The sequence below is a fragment of the Centruroides sculpturatus genome, unplaced genomic scaffold, assembly GCF_000671375.1.
Source record: "Centruroides sculpturatus isolate CEXI.00-Female unplaced genomic scaffold, Cexi_2.0 scaffold574, whole genome shotgun sequence".
Lineage (NCBI taxonomy): Eukaryota > Metazoa > Arthropoda > Arachnida > Scorpiones > Buthidae > Centruroides > Centruroides sculpturatus.
In genome coordinates, this window is record NW_019384740.1 from 115,886 (window position 1) to 143,737 (window position 27,852).

At 32.8% G+C, this 27,852-nt stretch overlaps 1 protein-coding gene and 2 pseudogenes across 1 annotated transcript; all 3 read right to left on the minus strand.

The window, feature by feature from the left end:
- LOC111628355 lies at positions 1–27,818 on the minus strand. The gene is made up of 5 exons (XM_023372125.1): positions 26,615–27,818; positions 25,543–25,585; positions 7,998–8,187; positions 7,669–7,901; positions 1–371 (listed from the first exon to the last, which is right to left on the minus strand). Exons 1-5 carry the CDS (start codon positions 27,355–27,357, stop codon positions 96–98), a joined length of 1,485 nt encoding a protein of 494 aa, XP_023227893.1. The 5' UTR covers positions 27,358–27,818; the 3' UTR covers positions 1–95.
- On the minus strand, positions 13,525–14,697 carry LOC111628357 (annotated as a pseudogene).
- LOC111628356 lies at positions 20,914–22,086 on the minus strand (annotated as a pseudogene).
- Positions 27,819–27,852: the final 34 nt, after the last annotated feature.

Below are 27,852 nucleotides of genomic sequence, written 5' to 3' on the forward strand. Positions count from 1 at the left end.
GTGTGGACGGCCGATTGAATTTTTTTTTTTTTGGTCGAAATTTGATGGAATGTGTGTAATTTTTTTTTTTTTGTAGTATTTAAAAATTTGTAATTTTACGAACTACATTTGGTTTCAATATCATCTGAGATCTCTGTAACAGATGGTAATTTTAATAATAACTGCTGGCTAGTGTTTAAGGAATTAAGTGTTTTGTCGTCGTCGGCGTGGCTGTAAATGTAATTACCATGTACAAATGACAAGCTCTTTGTATCCGGCGATAATACTTGTTTCTCGCAGTCGCTTTCGAGCGTAGGAGACGGAGTGGAAGGAGACAATGCGTCGTGTAGAAACTGAAGACGATCATCACAGAGTTCTTCCCAGATTCCTTTCTAAAAATATAAAATGAGTTTAGTAGAGAATTTTCTTGAAAAATTAATAGTATACATGCAATGTTTAAAATTAGATTAGTACAAATGTTCAGAATTTGCTCTTTTTTTTTAATCTCTGATAAAAATTACAGCGTATCCTTCAAATTATTATCCACAGTTAGCCTAAAGGATTCATCATCACCTCTAGAGGAACTTTCTTTGACATGAAGAGGAAAACAAAGCTACAATACACCCATGTTAAAGAAAAATCTTCAAGCGATGATGATCCTCTAAACTTGAATATTAGATTTGAATAATGTATAATATTTATCCATGACACTAATCTACAGGGTATCCCATCAAGACTGCTTAAACTCTGCAGAGTGAGAATCCTCACTTGAAGTACATAAAAAACAACCCAAGAACCATATCTCTACAATCCATAGTTTTCAAGAAAAATAAGAAAAGAAGTATGACATCACATCCGGTGCACAAAAATGAGCTTTACTGGAAACGTGAACGTCAATACTTGCATATGACATTATGCTTACATAAGAAGATACTCAAAATGATCACTGCATATATCAAGGCATGCAAGTGCACGCTCTAGAATGGCCAACTGCACAAGATCCAGCAGAGTGTTGTCCACAAAAGTGAACCAAGCATAAAGACAAGCAACCAAGTCAATTTCTGTAGTCACAACAGCCACGTGTGGTCAGTCCAATCCTCATGCAATCCGACCTCAGAGACATTAGGTCTGCTGATCTGTAAATGTGTGGACTGGTATATCCAATTCTTCATCTTGATTTTGAATCTATATATAACAAAATATTGAGAGTGGCAGAAGTTTTGACTTTTGCCACCTTAACAGACAACAGTGCTGACTTACTTATAATGCAAACTAATTTTAGGATTTTGTCGGTAGCAATCAAAGGTCTTTGCATCACCAATAGAGCGCCTTAACTTATTATGAATCCTCCATTTCTTTGTGGTTAAGATTTATATAAATTTATATACACATTTATTATAATTTAATTTAATTTATATAATTATCCAATATAATTTTTGATTTCTATTTAATGTATAAATACCAAATTGTAATGTGTGAATTTAAATTGTTCTACTTTATAACTCAACATAGCCCTTTGGAATGGCTCCTAACCTGAATCAGGCTTGTAAATTGTACAAAAACATTTGTTCTATGATTAAAGTTAGTGCTGGAAAAGTATGAAAGGTGTGTTTGTGTAATTTTATAAATACAGTCTTTCAAAAAGAATTCTCCCAGTTTAAATTGTAATTATTAGTGATGTAACAAATATTTGATTACTATTCAGTATTCGGCCTATATTTCGCTATTCGGCCAAATACCAAATACCTAAAAACAGGAGTAAGAAATAATAAAAAACACAGTAAATTAATCATTTTGGTATTTAGATTTAATGTTATCAGGTTAGTGTTGTTTGTTTATATTTATTTATAACTTATAACATGCACAAAATAAAAAAGAAACTAATATTAGTCACATGTATTCACAATTTATAATTACAAAGATCAGCACACGTACACACCTATTCGTTCGAGAATCGTCGTACATCTGAGGGTCTGACCCTGCCTATCCTTCTTTTTAAGTGCTCGTCTTTGCTCTTCCCTTTCTCTTTCCTCTATTGCTCTAGTCCATGTGAGTGCGTATTATGATGTATGCCTATGCATACATCATAATACGCACGCACGATACTTTCGATTTGTCACTTTTCCTTCGTAGATTTCCCATTTTACAATTATGTGACTCATAGCCTGGTGATAATGGAGAAAAGAGACAGATAGGATGTCGGTATAAGTCACAGTTATGATTTCACAGATTCAAGACATCTTGGTAGCCCGAATGGCCCCAGGCTTTCGCCCGTGCATGCTAAGTGACTTTCATTACAAGCATTTCGCTTTCCGAAGTCTATGACAACAATTGTTTGGCATTGACGGCTGTGAATTTTGCGCCAATAAGCTGCCTTGACTTGTTCGATTATGTTATCAACTCAATTTCATATTTATTTTCACATTTTCATTTCGCGGTCCTTCTCTGTTCTTTTTCCGTTATTTATACATGTAGGTCATTTCATTGTTATCCATATTTGATATCATCATTTATCACATACTGCCATGATGCACTTGTCTGTTCACTACAACTGTCAAGAATTAATGCAATTGGTGAAGCTTAGCGACAGCGAGCCAATAGAGAGCAGGGTCCTTGCCATAATGTGGTTTGCGCGCCAATTTTCGTATGTGCGTTAATCAAGCCGAATAGTTTGGCCAAATATACTATTTGTGGCAACACTAGTAATTATGTTAATTACTATCCAAAAAGTATGCAATGTACACCAATTGACAGAATAACTGTCCTAATTTTGTCTGCCGTCTGCATTCAAATGTCTTGTTATCTACCATTTCTAAGAAACACTGTAAATGAAAGTAGCAAGTATGCAACAGAGAAGGCGTTTTGTGTTCTGCAGTTTGCAAAGTTGAAATCACTTGTCATTGTGAACGTGAGTAATCTGCAGTAGTGATAGAATTGTGGCTGCCATGGGAGTAGTGACAATGGATATGCCATAGCAAGCTTACGACTAATTTGAGCATTGGTCAGGCATGTGCCATTTGACATGAGGTGCACTCATTGAGAGACTATAATGGACAAATGTGAAACTTGGCTGATTTTCCAATATTTTAATATAAATTACAACATTCTTGGATAACTGAGCAGAGAATAAGCAAAGTTCTGCATAAATCAGAAAGTATTTTGTCTGATTGAAGTTTAAAGCAACTGCACGACATTAAACATGATTTTTGCAAACACATACAACTCAGCAAGGCTGATGTAATAAAGTTGGAATTTTCAAATTTGATCTATGGGCTAACATATTCCAGGTCAAAATCTGCAATGTAAAGTTTATGGGCCAATTGCCAGTCATAAACTAGTTACAAATTACCTGTTAATTGAGTTTACAACTGCTGTCAATTTACATTGATTTCTATGAAAATTTTTATTTTGACCTTTGTAACAGAAATTTAACATGCAAGATGCGCTGACAAAATCAATTTTTCAAAACACACACGTGTGTCCTGCAGCAACACATGTGCACGTTTTAACCAGTTGCTGGAGTTGGTAGAACACTGGCAACATATGCAGATGTATTAACATTTCTTGATGTTTTTGGCAGTTATGACAATGGACATGCACGTCCTCCTCAATCTTGCAGAGAAAACATTAGAAGCATGCCACAACATTTGTGTTTTTGTGTCAAGCTGAAACAGAAAAATCTATGCCGTAGAGCTCAGTTTTGTTTTCCTAGAAAATACCTAGTAATTAACATACAATAATTTAAAATGGTAGCATTCTTTACGTGAATGTACGTGGGTGCTTTGAAAAGTTTGTGGAAAAAGTCCGTAACTAAAAATTGTTTGAAAGGATTTTGATTTCAATGCACCTGAACATTCTTGTACCAATGTGTTATAACATGTTCAAACATGAACTCTTAAATACAGGTAAGAACACATCACCGCCAGTTGAAAGTCAAGCACCATTCAAGGAACATGAAATCCACCAAAATTGAGACCAGAACAAACATAAAGTTCATGGTGAAACTTGGTTGAGAGAATAGGCAAATCATTGATGCTCTGAAACAAGTTTATGGTGATAACACTCCAAAGAAGTCAACAATCTACAAATGGATAAGTCGCTAAAAGTTACCGATTTTCCATCAGTTGAAGATGTAAAAAGAGCTGTTCTAACATGGTTCAGATCACAACACCCTCAGTTCTACTCAGACGAATTTAAAGGCTGGTATCAACATTTGCAGAAGTGTATCGACCTTAATGGAGCATATGTTGAAAAATAAACATCATAACTGAAATCATTTTTTCATACTATCCTTTTTCCATGAACTTGTTGAAGCCCCCTTGTATATATAATGTATATATACACACACACACACACACATTTGACAATTTTCTAAATAAAAAATATTTGGCTATTTCATAACTTTGAGAATAATTCCTAGAAAACTTCAGCTCAGAGATCATATTATACACATGTTATGTCAATGATGTTCTTATTATCTGGAGATATAGACAGAATATTGCAGACTACCAATGACAAAACGTTTGGGCTTATGTTAAAATTAGATCAAGGAAGTGATAAGACAACCCATTTCCTCGACCTCCAGATACACACGGGAAATGGTTGTATAGCTACAAAGGTATACCATAAGCCTAATCTAAAATCTTTCTTTATCCCCTCATTTATAAAATAGCAGTGTACAGGGCTCTGATCAGAAGAGCTTTTACCCATTCCTCTAACATTAAGAATGTATTACAAGAAATACAACACATTAAACACATCACCATAGCCCATGGTTACAGCAGTAAGTTAATAGAAAAGCTAGCCCACAAAATACAAGGTAACCTAGAAACAGAAGCCGTAAATATCAAATCTCTTAAATAGCAATGAAAATGCATAGTAGTTGATTTTGATTTGACCTTAGAATGAGACAAACCTATAAAATCATAGCCAAGAAGGTCAAAGCAGATCTATCCTACAAACATAACCCTTCAATATATAAACTTCTGACCAATACCAAAGATAAATGCAGCAAAGCCAGAAAACCTGGAGTACACTCGATACCACTGGATGACAACAGATTTAATAGGAACAAAAAGTTAACATACATAGGCTCAACCAACAGATCATTAACAAAAAGGATAGTGGAGCATAAGTATGATATGCAGAATAAAAAATTTAGTACCACCCTAGCCCAATATGCAAGTGAGCCAGGCATAACAGCTAAATGGGAAGAAGCTAAGATTATAATACCAATACTCGATAACAGCAAACTAAGAACAATAGAAACACTGGAAATCTTTGTGAAATCCCTCAAAGAAAATTCCATTAACAGCAGAGATGCAGACTTGCTATCTACAGCTAGGCAATCACTCATTGACAATCCCCTAAAGGAAGTGGGCTAACCCATCTATCTCTCAAGTGATATGTGACATCGCAATCTTACGAATTTATAAATATTTTAATCCTATCGGCAATAGTTGTTTTCTGTTATTTGTTATCCATTTACATATTTATTAGTTAAATGTGTTTTTAATCTATTTCAGTGTTTAATGATAGTAATTTAAAATAAAATAATTTTTGTAAAAACATTGACGTCATAAGAACGAAAACGGATTAATGTATAACTCCAATTTGTTATCCATTTACATTTATTAATTAATTGTGTTTTAATTTTATCTATTTCCGTGTATATTTAATTATTGTAATTTTAAAAAAAATTTTTGTAAAAACAATGACGTCATTAGAACAAAAACAAATTTCAAATATCTGATGTTCCAATATTGAAAAACCTGAGGAAGGCCATTAAATATAGCCAAAAACATTAGTTTGATTAAAGAAATTGCTAGAAAAAGAGTGGAAGGTTTTATAATATTTAAAAATGTATACAAAGTTAATGTGATAATGACTTCTTTGTTAGGGAGCATGTAAACAATCCTATAAACCATTTACAGTGAAACCTCTATATTTGCAATATTCAATATTTGTCATTTTGATGACTTTTTATATTTTTCCATATTCGTCAGTACTTTCTGTATTCGTTGTCATTTCCAACACCAGAAGTGGCATTACAATCGCATGCCTGCGCCGATCAGCTAGCTGTGTTAGCTAGATATAGTTAATCAGTGTGCTTTGTGCGGTTGTTGTGTTGTTGTTGAGTTATTGAAAAATAATCAATGCGAGAAACCAGGTTCCAATCACTCCAAAGTGGTACCCAAATGTTGCTATAGTCAACCAAAATAAAAATACATTCAATGATAATGTAATTGCCTACTTCAGAAAAGTTTTAAAAAGCAGACAAAAACACACAACACTGGACAAGTTCTTTATTAAATCGAGTGCTACTGAATCATTGGCAAAACAGACCCCATGATCATAATTGGAATTGCCTAATTTTTTAATTGATATGTCTTCTAAACAATAATACTGTTCTTCCTCTTCTACCACTAATAATGTATTTATTTAGTACAATAAAGATAAAGTTTTACAAACAACATAATTTTTATTCTTGTACATTTTTTCAGGATGGCAATGGATTAATTGAATATCACTTATTTATTTTGAGAAAAATTGTTTCTATATTCGTCATATTCCATATTCGTTAGATCCTTAGGAACAGATTAATGACAAATATAGAGGTTCCACTGTACATGTAAGTGAATTGATCTGGCCACACCTTTATCTTTAGCACCTGAGTGCTACAAACAACAACACTCTCATCACTCACTGGAATCCTGATCTTTTGGTTGATTGGGACATCCAACTTAAAAATAAGGGACTGTGAGAAGAAAATACACAATGGAATGAGATGCTAAAAGAATCCTCCCAAGTTATTGGTCATATAGCGTCCACATATAATATGGTAAACAGTTTCCTGTAAATATTTGATGTAAATAAATGTAGTTAGAAGTATAGACTCTTGGCAAAGTAGACACCATCTGCTGAATCAAGAGATAGAGTTACATGAATTAACTTTCTTGGGAAGAGGGTCAAGATAGGAAGTGTGAAGTCAATGGACCATCCTGTAGATTCTTGAGAAAGAAGTAGAGACAAAGTTGGAGAAACTGCAGAAAGAGCGTTGCTATGAAAACAATCTTAAGAAATGACAGATGCACAATCCAAACTTGAGTGATAGTGACACAGTTTGAGACACTCTATGACTTTGTTTTCTGATCTGTTTTCAAAACAGTAAAGTTAGTAAACAGGAAATACAAGAAAGGAAGTCAAGAAATGACTTCTTATCCGAGAACCTCTCTACTGATGAACATATAAATACAAATTATATGAATGACAAAAGTATCATTTTTAAAGTGTTCATTATAGCAATGTATTATTTGACAAGGAAAGAAAAGACTTTTAATTTAAAATATTCATTTTGTTACAAACATCATACACAATCAGACTTATAATCTTTAACAACACAGAGCATAGATCTATGGCAAAGAATGGTGTAATGATGCTTGACATTAGTTAAACTCTTTTGAGAAACTGTGTGAGACTTCTTAGCATATGAGGCTTTACATATGTGTTTTTGGTTAAGATGTAATTTGAAAATCCTTATTAATTTTAATGTAATTTGATTTTAATAATGTTCTAAAGTCAAAATTGTTAGAAATTTAACATAAAATAAACATAATTTATTTTTTAAAATTGATTCATATAAATAATTTTAAGCTTTTATTTAGAAGTATCATCTAATGAAACTTTTACCTGAAGATCTATACCATGCAGAGAAGGATCCAAGTTCAACGATCCTTCGATTGGTGGCAGGTCGGCAGTGATTGATTCGACTTTTGTCGTATCAATTATATTCATGTCTATCATTTCGCTCACGTTGTCTAAATCTTTTGGAGTTGAATTTTCTATTTTCTCATCTTTCTGGTTGGCACTCTCGTCCGTGGTCATCTTCTTAAGATGTCCCTTTTCCAGAAGAGATAGCCGTTCTATGAATATTTTAGAAGACTAAGGTAAGTTTTCTGTTTTCATGGATACAATTTATGCATTTAATTTCCTTATAAATTTTAATTGGCAAGAGCTACCTGGATTTGCCATACTCCGACGAATGGCTATAGGATCTTTATTACTCCACTTCTGTAATTCTTCATCCATCTTTACCACTTTGGCTGGGTTCATTGCCCATAGGCAACCCTTACGCTGAGAACCGTTACCGACTGGTGGTTCCACTTTTTCAAAGCACTTGTTGAGAGAAAGATTGTGTCGTACAGAATTCTGTAATTAAAATATTTTATAATTAGTGACAGTTCAGAAATATTTTGCATATCAAGATTCAATTGAAAATACATTCAATATGGTATAGCAGAAAGAGCATAACAGAACCTGTTTTCCTCTTCCTGTTTGCTAAAACAAAAAGCAGGCTAGAAAATAAACTCATGTAAAAATGAAAAGAAGGAATAAATCAGGTAATTTGCCGAACATGGAAGTTGTTGAATAAATATGGTTTAATTAAAGACTCTTAGGACTTACACTTCCAGCATTTAGTGAATGAGCAACAAATGAATTACTGTACTCAATTCATTTCTAATGTAGTCATTTATACTTATAGTGAAGAGTGAGTAAATGAATAAATGTTTTCAGAATTGTTGCTTTACTGCTGAACCAATCAGATTGAGTGAATTGATGGCATGCAAATGCCCACTACTGTACCATCTTTATAGCTGCATAACGACAATTTCTTCACTCATTCACTTGCTGTCAAGTATAAATACAATAATGCTTTGATGCTCACTAAACACTGGATATATAAATAAGCCCTTAGAGACACTTTCATCCTACAGTAGAGTGAGAATAGTTGTTGATAGTGAGAGTGATAAGTTATTAAGAGATGGCATTCTAATGCCTCCCTCTAGTGCCAAATTGGTTGCATAATTTATTTAGTAATTAGCCATATCTAGCCCGATAGAATTCGGAATTGGTTGGAGTCTAGCTCTAATGAGAGTGACATTAAAAACCAAAAATCAGGGCACCATATTTATTTTCCATTCCTTCATTTTGTAGTTAAAGAAGCATACATGAGTTATTTAACCTAAGATTACACTCAAATGGATCCAAATCTGGTTGCTTACTCTTGAGTTAGTGTGTCAACAACATTTTTGATAGTGTCAAGTGATACAAACTGACTTACTACACAATTTCATATCATGTGATATCCTCAACATGTTTATATTGCTTCATAAATGATTTGTATGAGTAATCATCAACCAGCGGTGTCTCATGGGTACTACTGAGAAACCACAACCACCACCACCATTACTTTAAATTATATTGCACTCATAAAATATATAATTTTTAATTTAATTAAAATAAAATTAATTAATTCAAAATTTTTCTCCTTCATCTCTCATATTAGTGTTTATGGATCACAAAGTACTGCACCAACTCAGTAGGTAATTCCTGCCTTACAGCTATACTGTTTGCAACAACACTAGTAACTAGTGAAGTATCATTTCAAGCATTTCTTTGCTTGGTTAGTGTGACTAAACAAGTGGGACTGTTCTCCAAATGGGAGATGGTATTGCACCAATAGAATCTTTTTTATTTTGTATGTTATTCGGATTAAAAAATTGTCAGTTTTAATCAACTACTGTACAATAATTTATATAATTACTACATAATAAAAATCAAGAAATTATTTTGTGATTTTATTTTTCTCTTGGATGTTGCAGTTCCTTAGTGCTTAACACAAGCCACTGCAGCCATCAACCAGTAACACAAGGCTTGGTACTGTTTGAAAAAATACACTTTTCTCAATCTATTCTAGGTTTGTTTGAAAAATTTTTGACAATGCTTTATCAAATATAGAGATTACAGATTCCAGGCCCTTGATCCCTTATCTGATGACTGCATGAGAATGCTAAGCTGTAAACAAAATAAGACTTATAATGTAATCCAGTAAAAAATTGTAGTATTAGATGTTTACAAGTGCTTCATGAAGCTGACAACAGGCATAGAGCCTCTTATATGCAACAATCCTGTCTATTTGGTTATGACAGTTTTCAACCGGGTTTAAGTCTGGATGCATATCGTAACAGACTAATTTTTGACCCATTCAGAAAATAACATTAGAAAAATGTAGAGAAATATCAATATTCAACTATTTGTGAGAAAATTTTGGTGATATTGTAGACTCTTCTTATTATAATCACAGTTAATGTTATCAAAATTAGCAGGTTCCAAAGTATGTTATGAAATACAGTAGACCCCCCATAACACGGGTTCATATAGTTCAGATTCCTATATCACGGCGACAAAATTGCGACAGTATTCGTACAAACATGCGAAAAAAACTTGTATAATTCAGTAAAACATCATCGCTGACTCGTGTCGCGACAGAATCGGTCAAATCTAGACCAATAGCGGATATTGTACAAACTGTTGAGTTTAAACGAGTAGCGGACCTACTAAAAACCATTAAACGTCCATAAAAATTATATTTATATTAATGATGTCTCCAAAGTTCAGCGAATTTTTCGCAAAAAAAAAATAATTTATCAGGAAGCATGCGAGCACCATTCGATGACAAGCTCCATGACAAAAACAAGCTTAAGCAACGGCGCGGTCGAACAGTGCACACTCGGTAAGTAATCCTACAATTTTTTGTTTATAGCATAATTTATATGGAAGATTCCCAAAAAATTATACGTATTTTGGAAATGTTGAGTCAAATTAGTCTAGAAGCAATTAATTTTATGGAAGAAAACCTTTCAAACAGCCGTAGTCTGTAAACTGAATACTTGCCAGGCTGTGATTGGCTCATGTATTCAAGGACTCGTAAAACATCAATTTCATAAAGAACGAAACATATCTACCGTGTTATAGGGGGGTCAACTGTATTTACTTATTATAATCAGAATTTGGTTATTGTTATCATTATCTTTGTGTATGTGCTTTATGCTTTTTTATAATGGCAGCCTTGCTATGTTTCCGATAACTTGTAGTAGTTATTAGTTGTTACTGAAACTTATTCAGTGCTTTAAGTTAGTTATTTTAACCACTATTAGCTTTAAACTGTTGGCATTAGGCTAGCTATTTTGAAATTGGTAGCAGGTAATCAATACTGGATGAATTATTTATTACAATAGAGTCCCTAAATGATTACAATAATTAGCACCTACTGTACTTACCATTTTATGTTGTTCTGTAACAAGAAGTAGGCATCTTAACAGATGCACTAATTTCTTCAAAAATTGTGGGAATTAATGTTCCTCAACTATATTTACAAAATGTAGTCAGCCAACTCCTTGGTGAAGAACACCTAGATCATAAGCTTTAATGGATGATTCAACCACAACTTTACACAATTAGGATAGAATTCTTCATCTTGCAGTCTTCTAACATACAGTTGCCATCTGAGCCATGCAGCTCAAATTTCAACTTGTCTGAAAAAACAAATTTCTTCCACACACCTTTAGACCATCCAAGATGTTCTTTACCCTATTAAAGCTGCTGCATTTCCATTTTCTTTGTTGGAGAAAGGGGCTTCTTTTTGAGACAATGTCCTTTGAGTCCCGATTGGGAAAATCTCCTCATTGTTACTGAAGTCACTTTTACACCAATACAGTCTTTCCAATCAACTTTCAAGTTTATGGATGTTGATTTTTGAGACAAACATTTCAAAACTTTCTCAAGGATGAGAGTGGATATTATTTTCTGTCAATTAAATTTTATTTACTATAGAGCCCATTTTGGCAAGCTTATAAAGCAAATGAGACACTGTGGACTGATTAAAGTTCAGCCAAGAAGCTATCTGACATACAGAAATCCTTCCTTACTAAAACAGTAGCCACATACTTTTTTCTTAGTGTTAACTCTATGTACTTTCCTATACTAACAAACCTTGTAAAAACAGACCACTGAATGCAGGAACACCTGCTCTGCCTTTATGGGGAATAATATAATACATATGTTTATTTGCAGCTCACAAATATAACAATTCTGAAAATGCATCAGATATAAATTTTTAAGCTTTGTACTGGAACTAATTAAAATATATACACACACAATGACACCTTTTGTACTTACAGGGTTTAAAGCAGTCACAGCAGTGAAAAAAAGTGAAAAAAGAGAGTTCACACTGAAAAAAAGCTAAAAAAAACTAAGTGTTAAAGTGAACTAAAAGAGGCATTGTTAAAAAAACACAAACACACACACATTTTGTATCAATAACATTGCATATGATATTAGATTGATTTTTAATTAATTGAACTGAAAAAATGAAATATGAAAATAGTTAGGCTGAGTTTATACTCCAGAAAAGTGACCAGTAAGACTGCATTAAGCCAGAACGGGCTTGCATTAAGTTTTCATGTGCCCCGTACGGAGTTCCTACCGTTATACTGCAAAGGAAATGGAAGAGTAACATAACTACTAGAATGTGTCTCCATATAACATGTCAAATTGTAAGCAATTCACTATAAAGTTTATGTATTAAAGGATCATTGCACTGAAAATGCCCAGTAAACTTTGTGAATAGTTCAGCACTAGATATTCTGAAATAGAGTTCAGCTTTGATGGTAGAACACTTCAATGACTTTGAGATTATCTTACATGAAACATCATTCATTAAGCTGGAATTCTTGAGGAATGTGCTTTAGGAAGTATAATATGAGTCATTCCTATTGTTCGATCAGTCGTTTTGCTGCAAGACCAAATGTCAGTCATCTATTAGGTTGTTCGGAGAGTAAGTTCGTTTTTTTTTTTTTACCACTAGATGGGTTAGTTGTATTTTTCTTGTCATTTTCATTCTAAACCGTATTATCATTATATATTTTGACAGCTAGCATTTTAAGGCTTATTTGTAAAAAATTTTGTTCGATTTCATGCAACTGTTTATTTTTTGTGTCCCATCAAATATGGAAGATCGAAAGCAGCATTTTTGGCATATTTTGCTCTTTTATTACCAAAAAGGTAAGAATATTGTTCAAGCGAGAAAAAAATTGTGTGATGTGTATGGAGAAGGTGTATTGAACCGTTTATGATTACTTGAAACTAATTGGTTTCGTTTCAAAGCTCGGTATATGGGTTCCACATGTTCTTAAAGAGAGATGCTCTCTTTGGTGGGATTTTAAGGAAATTTTTTTGGAGCTTTTACCAGATAATTTAACAATTGATTCAAAAGTGTACTGCCATCGAGTAAACAAATTGAGTAATATCAAACAGAAAAGACAGCCAGAATTAATCAACAAAACAGGTGTAGTGTTTTACCACAATAATGTCAAATTTCACACAAGTTTCGTGTTATAACTTAGATGGGACGTGCTATTGCACCAACCATATTGGCCAGATCAAGTATGCTCAAATTATTACTTGTTCCCGTCTATACAATTTTTTTTTTAGCTGTAAGATATTTACTTGAAATGACAATGTCAAAAATCACTTGGATCAGTTTTTTGTAAGCAATTGTCAAAACTTTTATGAATGTGAAATCATGCTACTACCAGAAACGATGACAACATGTATTTGACCAAAATGGTTGATATATAATTCAATAAAATATTTATTTATTATAAAAATATTGTGTTTTTTTCCACGGAAAAAAACAAACTTACTTTCCGAACAACCCAGTTGATGAATACTTCATAAATTTGTTGCATGGCAAATTAAGTTTCTCTTGAATTTCTGTGTATTCATCCCACCTAGAGGGCCACCCATCAAAAAAACTGTGATGAGATCACCACCATCTCTACCCAACTCTTTCACACCTTTCAAAAAGGCATTGTGGATTGTATGAATGCTGCAAGTCCCCATGTTGATGAGGCATTTATTGCGAGGTGTCAGAATTTCCTCATTTATGAGATGTAATACTTTTTTGTTTATGTTTGGTCCATTGCATCCAATCATGAGTAATTTATCAAAAGGTAGATATGCATCTTCAATTGCCAGTATTATTTTTGATTTAATTGTTTCGGCATCTGCATGCCCAATAAATGAGGTCTGGAGATACCTGCAGACAATTTCCTGTTGTTCCTCTGACCAGTATCTAATCAGTATTTTCTGTCTTCTACATTCCATATCTCATCATAAGAAATGCTATAATGTGACCATTGTGCATCATCTACCATTTGATCAAAGAAATATGGGGCCAAAGCTTCAGTGATTAAGTATCTCATTTTTTGATGCGACAATGAGAATTCTTTTGGAAGATTTTCTGCACACTTGGCATTGATTGTCTCCTTCATATCATGACGTGATGCAAATGAATAATTGCTGGCTATTATTTTCATAGTCCATATAAGCTCTGCAATGTAAGCACCATCTTTTGCACTACAAAGTTGAAGCACCAGTTGTTGCAATAATTGGTGTTCTGAACTGGCACCTGAGTCTACAACATTGCTCACACTAGCAACACTTTCAGTACTAATACTTTGACATTGAGACATCTGAGGAGCAGTCATCAGTCTTAACTGCTTAGGACCAAAAACTTCATTGCATTTATTTATATGTTTCTTGCAGCTTGAATGTTGGAGGATTGCAGTATGGGGGTGTGCTAGTCGCTATTTTGCTCCTGAATGCATTTACAAAAATAAATTCCACATGGGAAGTGAAAAAAAGCTAAAAAAAAAGTGCAAGTTTGCCTCAGAAAAAGCTAAAAAAGTGAGTCACTTTAAGCCCTGTACTTATTCCAGAAACTTTATTTAGAAATATGAATGTTTTTGGTTATCTTTAGTGGCCTTCTTCAGGTTACAAGCTGTTCCATTTATCAACCATTTAAAAGATAAAGAAACATTCTACCGATATGATCTTTTAAAAAAGCATTGTACATTAACTGATACGAATTAAATTCAAATCGTAGAATAAAATCCGCAAATAATATTATAAAATTATAAAATATTATAAAATTATAAAATTTATTAATATTATAAAATTCATAAAATTTATTCTTATTAAAATAAGAATAAATTTTATGAATAATACTGTGAATATTAAAATAAGAACAAATGTAATTGGGGGTTATGAATTACGGATAAATATCCAGTATTGCCAAGCCTGGGCTAAGGATATATACTCATTGCTTATGCAATATTAGTTTAATTTGTCTTTGTATATTTCTATTGGCTTCACTTGTAATTTTTCTGTCAAAAATTACATTCACTAGCTTGGTTTCATTCCAACAGATGGACATCCTAGATTGAAATGCATATTGGGCCAATGCTGTTACAAAATTATGTTTTGATATATCATATTTATGTTCTTTAATTCTTGAATTCAGGGAACAATACGTAGAGCTGACATACATTAAAGGTCTGTTAAATCTTGAGTCTACTAAAGTAATGATGTCTGCCCTGTAGGCTATGAAAGATATAAAGATACTTACAATATAAAGATTACTTACTAATGATAGTAAGTAATCTTTATATTGTGGAGATCTTTCATAGGTGAGTTAACTGTTTAACCCTTTAGCAATCTTAGTATATAAATGATACATTTCTGGTTCATAATTGAGGGTGAGATGTATAGTTGTTTCATTGATTGTTAAAGCATTTCTGTTCGATTCTCCTCCTATGGAATTTATCAATGTATTGATTTGTGATGATTTATATCCATGTTCATTAGCTATATGTTTAATATGATTTAATTCCTTTGTAATGTATGACGAGTGGGTACAATGTGTGTATGATTACTTGACAAGAGCACGGAAAGCCACAATTTTATAGTGCACTTTTCTCTAAATGGATGATAAACGGAACAGCTTGTAACCTGAAGAGGACCACTAAAGGAGACCAAAAACATTCATATTTCTAAATAAAATCACTGGAATAAGTATGAAAGTGTGTCATATAGATATAAATTTTCTTGAGATAATGCAATTTTATTAAACACCATTATATAATCGTCTTTCTATTAAACAATGATTTTAATGATCAATAATGCTTTATATTCATTTTTCAAAAAAATGTTATTCACATTAGTAAGGCATAAGCAATTCTTCAAAATAACTGAAAAGGAGATTGTGATATTTCAATCCCTTTAATGGGCTTGAAGTCTGAAAATATTCGGAAACTATGTTTTTCTTGTGTTACAGTATATATTATTATGATTGTACACCAAATATGTGAACAGACATGAATATATAATATAATGTTACCACTACACATTAATTTTTAGTAATATCGCATAACATATGAAGTATTGTTACCACTGTATGATACTAACAGCATCAACTTCACCTGTAGCAGTACATGTATTAATTAATAACCAAATTTCAAACCTACTGCTTGCAACAGTTCCCACTGTAAATTATATTTAAACTTTGAATTGAAGTTTCTTCTTTGGAATTGTGTTTTTATTCTATAAAAATGTTGTTCATATTTAAAACTTTTAACAAAACTTAATCACTGCAGAAAGAAAGAAAATCTATAAAATAATGTAAAATATTTACTTCTCAAATTGTTATGCCAATTTTAGTTTATTTTAAATACTCAGTTTTAGACCATCAACTCGGCATTCGTACAATAAATAACTAAAAGTTCAATTTAATTTTTGTATGTAAATTATTGTTATTGAATACTGTAAAATTATATTATAATGAAGCTCATGCACAATAAGATTTTATGATTTTATGCTGAGCTCTATACCAATTTATATAAAAGTAGCATTTCTTAGGAATGAAACTTAATACGGAAATTACATAACACTATTTTTATACTTTTCAACTATCATCCAACTCCTCTGTAATGTTGTTGCACACGCCCACCGTCAAATAAAGTAATGCATATCCTCAATCCCTTAATTACACTAAAGAATAATACAATTACCAAACATTAATTACACACATAATGTACAAAAAAGTGACGTAAACAGTAAAATTTGCTATGAAACACTTCAAATACAAAAATGAATCATTTTGTTACCCTAGTATTACATAACATTCATGTAAACACCCCCACCCCTTATAATGCATCATAATGATTACCTTATCCCACCCATCCTTATCTGCATTATGTAATTTATGGACAGTTCTTTATTGGGAGTCAACAAGAAAAAAACCTGGTATCTTCTCTTGCTTACTTCTGCTNAATTATTTTGTGATTTTATTTTTCTCTTGGATGTTGCAGTTCCTTAGTGCTTAACACAAGCCACTGCAGCCATCAACCAGTAACACAAGGCTTGGTACTGTTTGAAAAAATACACTTTTCTCAATCTATTCTAGGTTTGTTTGAAAAATTTTTGACAATGCTTTATCAAATATAGAGATTACAGATTCCAGGCCTTTGATCCCTTATCTGATGACTGCATGAGAATGCTAAGCTGTAAACAAAATAAGACTTATAATGTAATCCAGTAAAAAATTGTAGTATTAGATGTTTACAAGTGCTTCATGAAGCTGACAACAGGCATAGAGCCTCTTATATGCAACAATCCTGTCTATTTGGTTATGACAGTTTTCAACCGGGTTTAAGTCTGGATGCATATCATAACAGACTAATTTTTGACCCATTCAGAAAATAACATTAGAAAAATGTAGAGAAATATCAATATTCAACTATTTGTGAGAAAATTTTGGTGATATTGTAGACTCTTCTTATTATAATCACAGTTAATGTTATCAAAATTAGCAGGTTCCAAAGTATGTTATGAAATACAGTAGACCCCCCATAACACGGGTTCATATAGTTCAGATTCCTATATCACGGCGACAAAATTGCGACAGTATTCGTACAAACATGCGAAAAAAACTCGTATAATTCAGTAAAACATCATCGCTGACTCGTGTCGCGACAGAATCGGTCAAATCTAGACCAATAGCGGATATTGTACAAACTGTTGAGTTTAAACGAGTAGCGGACCTACTAAAAACCATTAAACGTCCATAAAAATTATATTTATATTAATGATGTCTCCAAAGTTCAGCGAATTTTTCGCAAAAAAAAAATAATTTATCAGGAAGCATGCGAGCACCATTCGATGACAAGCTCCATGACAAAAACAAGCTTAAGCAACGGCGCGGTCGAACAGTGCACACTCGGTAAGTAATCCTACAATTTTTTGTTTATAGCATAATTTATATGGAAGATTCCCAAAAAATTATACGTATTTTGGAAATGTTGAGTCAAATTAGTCTAGAAGCAATTAATTTTATGGAAGAAAACCTTTCAAACAGCCGTAGTCTGTAAACTGAATACTTGCCAGGCTGTGATTGGCTCATGTATTCAAGGACTCGTAAAACATCAATTTCATAAAGAACGAAACATATCTACCGTGTTATAGGGGGGTCAACTGTATTTACTTATTATAATCAGAATTTGGTTATTGTTATCATTATCTTTGTGTATGTGCTTTATGCTTTTTTATAATGGCAGCCTTGCTATGTTTCCGATAACTTGTAGTAGTTATTAGTTGTTACTGAAACTTATTCAGTGCTTTAAGTTAGTTATTTTAACCACTATTAGCTTTAAACTGTTGGCATTAGGCTAGCTATTTTGAAATTGGTAGCAGGTAATCAATACTGGATGAATTATTTATTACAATAGAGTCCCTAAATGATTACAATAATTAGCACCTACTGTACTTACCATTTTATGTTGTTCTGTAACAAGAAGTAGGCATCTTAACAGATGCACTAATTTCTTCAAAAATTGTGGGAATTAATGTTCCTCAACTATATTTACAAAATGTAGTCAGCCAACTCCTTGGTGAAGAACACCTAGATCATAAGCTTTAATGGATGATTCAACCACAACTTTACACAATTAGGATAGAATTCTTCATCTTGCAGTCTTCTAACATACAGTTGCCATCTGAGCCATGCAGCTCAAATTTCAACTTGTCTGAAAAAACAAATTTCTTCCACACACCTTTAGACCATCCAAGATGTTCTTTACCCTATTAAAGCTGCTGCATTTCCATTTTCTTTGTTGGAGAAAGGGGCTTCTTTTTGAGACAATGTCCTTTGAGTCCCGATTGGGAAAATCTCCTCATTGTTACTGAAGTCACTTTTACACCAATACAGTCTTTCCAATCAACTTTCAAGTTTATGGATGTTGATTTTTGAGACAAACATTTCAAAACTTTCTCAAGGATGAGAGTGGATATTATTTTCTGTCAATTAAATTTTATTTACTATAGAGCCCATTTTGGCAAGCTTATAAAGCAAATGAGACACTGTGGACTGATTAAAGTTCAGCCAAGAAGCTATCTGACATACAGAAACCCTTCCTTACTAAAACAGTAGCCACATACTTTTTTCTTAGTGTTAACTCTATGTACTTTCCTATACTAACAAACCTTGTGAAAACAGACCACTGAATGCAGGAACACCTGCTCTGCCTTTATGGGGAATAATATAATACATATGTTTATTTGCAGCTCACAAATATAACAATTCTGAAAATGCATCAGATATAAATTTTTAAGCTTTGTACTGGAACTAATTAAAATATATACACACACAATGACACCTTTTGTACTTACAGGGTTTAAAGCAGTCACAGCAGTGAAAAAAAGTGAAAAAAGAGAGTTCACACTGAAAAAAAGCTAAAAAAAACTAAGTGTTAAAGTGAACTAAAAGAGGCATTGTTAAAAAAACACAAACACACACACATTTTGTATCAATAACATTGCATATGATATTAGATTGATTTTTAATTAATTGAACTGAAAAAATGAAATATGAAAATAGTTAGGCTGAGTTTATACTCCAGAAAAGTGACCAGTAAGACTGCATTAAGCCAGAACGGGCTTGCATTAAGTTTTCATGTGCCCCGTACGGAGTTCCTACCGTTATACTGCAAAGGAAATGGAAGAGTAACATAACTACTAGAATGTGTCTCCATATAACATGTCAAATTGTAAGCAATTCACTATAAAGTTTATGTATTAAAGGATCATTGCACTGAAAATGCCCAGTAAACTTTGTGAATAGTTCAGCACTAGATATTCTGAAATAGAGTTCAGCTTTGATGGTAGAACACTTCAATGACTTTGAGATTATCTTACATGAAACATCATTCATTAAGCTGGAATTCTTGAGGAATGTGCTTTAGGAAGTATAATATGAGTCATTCCTATTGTTCGATCAGTCGTTTTGCTGCAAGACCAAATGTCAGTCATCTATTAGGTTGTTCGGAGAGTAAGTTCGTTTTTTTTTTTTTACCACTAGATGGGTTAGTTGTATTTTTCTTGTCATTTTCATTCTAAACCGTATTATCATTATATATTTTGACAGCTAGCATTTTAAGGCTTATTTGTAAAAAATTTTGTTCGATTTCATGCAACTGTTTATTTTTTGTGTCCCATCAAATATGGAAGATCGAAAGCAGCATTTTTGGCATATTTTGCTCTTTTATTACCAAAAAGGTAAGAATATTGTTCAAGCGAGAAAAAAATTGTGTGATGTGTATGGAGAAGGTGTATTGAACCGTTTATGATTACTTGAAACTAATTGGTTTCGTTTCAAAGCTCGGTATATGGGTTCCACATGTTCTTAAAGAGAGATGCTCTCTTTGGTGGGATTTTAAGGAAATTTTTTTGGAGCTTTTACCAGATAATTTAACAATTGATTCAAAAGTGTACTGCCATCGAGTAAACAAATTGAGTAATATCAAACAGAAAAGACAGCCAGAATTAATCAACAAAACAGGTGTAGTGTTTTACCACAATAATGTCAAATTTCACACAAGTTTCGTGTTATAACTTAGATGGGACGTGCTATTGCACCAACCATATTGGCCAGATCAAGTATGCTCAAATTATTACTTGTTCCCGTCTATACAATTTTTTTTTTAGCTGTAAGATATTTACTTGAAATGACAATGTCAAAAATCACTTGGATCAGTTTTTTGTAAGCAATTGTCAAAACTTTTATGAATGTGAAATCATGCTACTACCAGAAACGATGACAACATGTATTTGACCAAAATGGTTGATATATAATTCAATAAAATATTTATTTATTATAAAAATATTGTGTTTTTTTCCACGGAAAAAAACAAACTTACTTTCCGAACAACCCAGTTGATGAATACTTCATAAATTTGTTGCATGGCAAATTAAGTTTCTCTTGAATTTCTGTGTATTCATCCCACCTAGAGGGCCACCCATCAAAAAAACTGTGATGAGATCACCACCATCTCTACCCAACTCTTTCACACCTTTCAAAAAGGCATTGTGGATTGTATGAATGCTGCAAGTCCCCATGTTGATGAGGCATTTATTGCGAGGTGTCAGAATTTCCTCATTTATGAGATGTAATACTTTTTTGTTTATGTTTGGTCCATTGCATCCAATCATGAGTAATTTATCAAAAGGTAGATATGCATCTTCAATTGCCAGTATTATTTTTGATTTAATTGTTTCGGCATCTGCATGCCCAATAAATGAGGTCTGGAGATACCTGCAGACAATTTCCTGTTGTTCCTCTGACCAGTATCTAATCAGTATTTTCTGTCTTCTACATTCCATATCTCATCATAAGAAATGCTATAATGTGACCATTGTGCATCATCTACCATTTGATCAAAGAAATATGGGGCCAAAGCTTCAGTGATTAAGTATCTCATTTTTTGATGCGACAATGAGAATTCTTTTGGAAGATTTTCTGCACACTTGGCATTGATTGTCTCCTTCATATCATGACGTGATGCAAATGAATAATTGCTGGCTATTATTTTCATAGTCCATATAAGCTCTGCAATGTAAGCACCATCTTTTGCACTACAAAGTTGAAGCACCAGTTGTTGCAATAATTGGTGTTCTGAACTGGCACCTGAGTCTACAACATTGCTCACACTAGCAACACTTTCAGTACTAATACTTTGACATTGAGACATCTGAGGAGCAGTCATCAGTCTTAACTGCTTAGGACCAAAAACTTCATTGCATTTATTTATATGTTTCTTGCAGCTTGAATGTTGGAGGATTGCAGTATGGGGGTGTGCTAGTCGCTATTTTGCTCCTGAATGCATTTACAAAAATAAATTCCACATGGGAAGTGAAAAAAAGCTAAAAAAAAAGTGCAAGTTTGCCTCAGAAAAAGCTAAAAAAGTGAGTCACTTTAAGCCCTGTACTTATTCCAGAAACTTTATTTAGAAATATGAATGTTTTTGGTTATCTTTAGTGGCCTTCTTCAGGTTACAAGCTGTTCCATTTATCAACCATTTAAAAGATAAAGAAACATTCTACCGATATGATCTTTTAAAAAAGCATTGTACATTAACTGATACGAATTAAATTCAAATCGTAGAATAAAATCCGCAAATAATATTATAAAATTATAAAATATTATAAAATTATAAAATTTATTAATATTATAAAATTCATAAAATTTATTCTTATTAAAATAAGAATAAATTTTATGAATAATACTGTGAATATTAAAATAAGAACAAATGTAATTGGGGGTTATGAATTACGGATAAATATCCAGTATTGCCAAGCCTGGGCTAAGGATATATACTCATTGCTTATGCAATATTAGTTTAATTTGTCTTTGTATATTTCTATGGCTTCACTTGTAATTTTTCTGTCAAAAATTACATTCACTAGCTTGGTTTCATTCCAACAGATGGACATCCTAGATTGAAATGCATATTGGGCCAATGCTGTTACAAAATTATGTTTTGATATATCATATTTATGTTCTTTAATTCTTGAATTCAGGGAACAATATGTAGAGCTGACATACATTAAAGGTCTGTTAAATCTTGAGTCTACTAAAGTAATGATATCTGCCCTGTAGGCTATGAAAGATATAAAGATACTTACAATATAAAGATTACTTACTAATGATAGTAAGTAATCTTTATATTGTGGAGATCTTTCATAGGTGAGTTAACTGTTTAACCCTTTAGCAATCTTAGTATATAAATGATACATTTCTATATGGATGATAAACGGAACAGCTTGTAACCTGAAGAGGACCACTAAAGGAGACCAAAAACATTCATATTTCTAAATAAAATCACTGGAATAAGTATGAAAGTGTGTCATATAGATATAAATTTTCTTGAGATAATGCAATTTTATTAAACACCATTATATAATCGTCTTTCTATTAAACAATGATTTTAATGATCAATAATGCTTTATATTCATTTTTCAAAAAAATGTTATTCACATTAGTAAGGCATAAGCAATTCTTCAAAATAACTGAAAAGGAGATTGTGATATTTCAATCCCTTTAATGGGCTTGAAGTCTGAAAATATTCGGAAACTATGTTTTTCTTGTGTTACAGTATATATTATTATGATTGTACACCAAATATGTGAACAGACATGAATATATAATATAATGTTACCACTACACATTAATTTTTAGTAATATCGCATAACATATGAAGTATTGTTACCACTGTATGATACTAACAGCATCAACTTCACCTGTAGCAGTACATGTATTAATTAATAACCAAATTTCAAACCTACTGCTTGCAACAGTTCCCACTGTAAATTATATTTAAACTTTGAATTGAAGTTTCTTCTTTGGAATTGTGTTTTTATTCTATAAAAATGTTGTTCATATTTAAAACTTTTAACAAAACTTAATCACTGCAGAAAGAAAGAAAATCTATAAAATAATGTAAAATATTTACTTCTCAAATTGTTATGCCAATTTTAGTTTATTTTAAATACTCAGTTTTAGACCATCAACTCGGCATTCGTACAATAAATAACTAAAAGTTCAATTTAATTTTTGTATGTAAATTATTGTTATTGAATACTGTAAAATTATATTATAATGAAGCTCATGCACAATAACATTTTATGATTTTATGCTGAGCTCTATACCAATTTATATAAAAGTAGCATTTCTTAGGAATGAAACTTAATATGGAAATTACATAACACTATTTTTATACTTTTCAACTATCATCCAACTCCTCTGTAATGTTGTTGCACACGCCCACCGTCAAATAAAGTAATGCATATCCTCAATCCCTTAATTACACTAAAGAATAATACAATTACCAAACATTAATTACACATATAATGTACAAAAAAGTGACGTAAACAGTAAAATTTGCTATGAAACACTTCAAATACAAAAATGAATCATTTTGTTACCCTAGTATTACATAACATTCATGTAAACACCCCCACCCCTTATAATGCATCATAATGATTACCTTATCCCACCCATCCTTATCTGCATTATGTAATTTATGGACAGTTCTTTATTGGGAGTCAACAAGAAAAAAACCTGGTATCTTCTCTTGCTTACTCCTGCTGATGGGCATATACCCAATATCATTATACTTACATATATTATCACCCAGCTACAAAATAAAAACAAGTTACGTAGTATATATAAAATGAATATGATCCATATGACGACGTAGCGATTATGAAATTTAGACTGATGACTAGAAGAATAATTCAGTAAATCTATTTTGTATCTTAGGTGATGCAGTTGTTAATTATTTAGATAAATTTTTAAAGTAATACATCTTTAAATCCGGCTTTCCCGGCACTCCGAAGCATTACGACCGACGACTAACTGTGTTGCAAAATTTTCCGATACCCAATAATTTATTTAAAGTTTAAATAAATTATTGGGTATCGGGTGTGTCGCATGCAAGCATACCGAAGTCTTTTAGGACACCGACTTAAGATTGAAAACTACTGCTCTAAGAAGTGTCAATAAAAAAATTCTTTAAATATTCAGGAGTGTTTCTAATAAATAAACAAGAAGTCTACAAAATAAATGAGTTGTTTGTTTTCCTTAATTTAAAATTATTATGTCTTAATGCAGATACTTCTTTTTAGTAAATTGGAGAAAAATAAAATTGTATTTTTAATTATTTAAACAAAAAAATCTTGAAGATAAAAAATATTAAATTTTTAAATATTATTTACGAAAAGATTTCTTTTTAAGTAAATATTCTCTCTGAATAATGTAGAATTTTGCAATATAATTAGGGAATAATCTTATATAATTTTTCCAAGAAGATTTCCTATTTTTTTATTTAGAAATTGCAGATTCAGAATATAATGATAAAAAGAAATAAAACTTAAAATTAATGATGTATTCTAACTTTTAAATTTTTTAAAGCCAAGTAACATTGCTTTTTTCAGTTAGAAAGTCACATTTTATTTTCTTTAATGCAAATATCAAAAATAATTTCACGAAAACTAATATCGTTATCAATTCATAGATCCAAAAATGCAGCAAATTACTTCTATTTGATATTTATCACAATTATTACGATGTGTCGGTCTTCAAAGTTGCTTTGTATAACTAATTTTAATTTATAATATTTTTAGTATTATTGATATAAGTGAACGACAATCTACTCTATATAAATATGTTTTATTAGCCTGCGAGGCAGCTTTCTGAGTATATGTTTAATGTTCCGTACGGTAAGTATCAAGCAGGGGTAATGTAATACAACCCTTATTAAGCATATAAGAATATACTTATACATGCTTAACATGTTTATATAAGAATATATTCATGTTTTATGATGCTTTTATCAATTTTTATTCATATAAATATGTCTTACAAGTTAATAAGTAAATATGCAGAAAACATCCCTCAAAAGTACTTTTAGTACATAATCTAATTGATAACAACAGTAATCTTATGATGTGTTTAATGTAAATAATTAAAAAATAAAATTAAAAGCTTACCTTCCATCCTGTTGGAGCAGTTTTAAAATATGGGAAATTCTCTCTATAAAATAAAATAATAATAAATTTTATATAGTTTTTCTAATCCAAACGTAATTTAGCTTCATTAATGTTTGTATATTCAATATATTGTTGACCTTTGATGTGGACCCTTACGTAACAAGTTTTGGAAATAATAGATCTAATCTGTGAGGTGTGAAGAGTGGAAATAGCATTCACCATCAAACTCTGAATGCTGTAGTGTGCATAATGTCCATTGACAGTTACACGTGATAAGCGGTGCATTGACAGTTATTGTTTACATTCCTGATTGGGAATGTGGTGTTTGTTTTCCTCCCATTTACCACATTAAAGCGTGTTTCTCTGTCTTACCATAGCCCACGTAAATGCAGTTTGTTTTATAGTTGACTGCAACATCTGACATCTTCGGATTCAATGGACAACTGATGTTACCGAACCATCACTTCTTCCTGTTATATCAAGGTCAACAGTATACGTTAACAACAATGATGATAATAATAATAATAAACATTTTTGCAACTTCAGATATAAAATACTTACTTAAAGAATGACATTATTATTATTTATAATCAAAAATATATAAGAAAACAGATCAAATTCTTAATATTTTCAAGACACAAACATCCGTCAATTCGTGCCTTGATTATGGTCTCATTTTATTGACGATCAGTTAGCATCATTGATGAAATGAAGCAGAGTGGATGACATGTGATGCCGAGAAAGAAATTATACAGTTCGACATCGTCAAAAGGACGCTTAGCAATCTGCAAATTCCTTATGTCTATCAGATCATTAGGATTTTTGCTAGCAACTGAATTTACTTGTACAATTTCTGCCATTAATACCAAAATAATTTATATTTTTGGTCACTCAGTAAGTTAATTTAACCATTTAAAAATTAATTTTGACTGTATATAGTCCATGTAACATAAAATTGTAAATAATTCAATTTTATCGTTAAGAAATTATGCAATTCCCAATAAACGTATCATTGAATAGATGTAATATATACGAGAAAACATGCAACATAAACCATGAAAAATATACTTACATCATAAAGTTATATATCTCGTTGACGGGCAGACTTCCCGTCTGACTGTTCTTGAGGGCCATGGCTATGAGGCAACTGTAAGAATAGGCGGGCTTGGGATAGAACTTGTCTGGAAACATCTGGCCGTCGTTCCTTCCCAAACCGTCCTTGTTATTGTTGTTGGACCCCTTTCCCTTCTGCTTGGCCTTGAGACTAGCAACGTTACCGTCGGTCTTCTGATTACGAATGACGACCCGAGGCAGACCGGTGACGCAGGGATCGGCGTCGTCGGCACCGGAGGAGGGAGCGGGCACGGGCACGGTTATGTTGAGCCGCTGCCGGTCGACCCGCCGGACGAATCCCTCGGACACGTTCGGCGGCGTCACTATGTGCGTTATCTGCACCGTGGCGGGCTGGGCCATGACCAAGGTCGGCGAGGACGAGATGGGCTGCGCGGACACCACGGACAGGGTGACCGCGGACGTCGGCGCCGAGGTGCTCTGGGGCTGGATCAAACCTATGGGCACCCCGGTCTGGGGATTGACCAGGATGCCGCCTCCCGCGTCCACGTCGATGCCGTACAGGTGGGAGTTCTGCGACCAGTTTTCGCCCTCCGAACAGTTATCCAGGGGCTCAGCCGGCGTCAGGGCAGTCAGTATGGGCAGGTCCGATATATCTGCTATATCCGACGGAAAATCCAGCTCGGTGCGTATGTCGGAATCGATCATGTCCTGCAACTTGAAGGTGTCTTCGTATAAATCCATCGTGAAGATCCACGTGTTCGGGGATGCTGCTCTATTACAGGAAGTATGTCACGAATGATGATGACGACGATGATGACGTTGATGTTAACGTAAACCGAGTGACAGTCATTTCGACGCACGTTACTCGCAAACGAGCAGAAAAACACTTTCGATGTCGACGACGGCAACGCCAAACGTACTCCTGTCAACGTACTTGACAAGCGTCTACCTCCATCGGACGTTACACCTTATCAAATATATATATTAATCTACTTACATGAATTTCTCGCCTTTTTAAGCTACTAACATTTAAAATTTCCAACGATTATTTTTAAATTTTTGATCAAAATACGTTGTTTGTACGCTTCTGACCCCTAGGACAAAGAGAGGACGAGTGTTTGAAATTACGAACGGCGATTGGGTCCGGCTCATCACGTGACATCAAAGGCGCGCTCTCATTGGGCGATTCGTGTACAAGGACCTTGGCGGGTAGCGACTGTGTAAATCTCCTAGAGA

Bases quoted from the DNA above. Each gene is read 5' to 3' on its own strand.
- LOC111628355 (XM_023372125.1), bottom strand. From the start codon at position 27,357: ATGGATTTATACGAAGACACCTTCAAGTTGCAGGACATGATCGATTCC. The intron at 8,188-25,542 runs GTAAGCTTTTAA...TTTTAATTACAG, and splicing joins CTGCTCCAACAGGATGGAAG to AATTCTGTACGACACAATCT. The intron at 372-7,668 runs GTAAAAGTTTCA...TTATATTTTTAG, and splicing joins TGCATGGTATAGATCTTCAG to AAAGGAATCTGGGAAGAACT.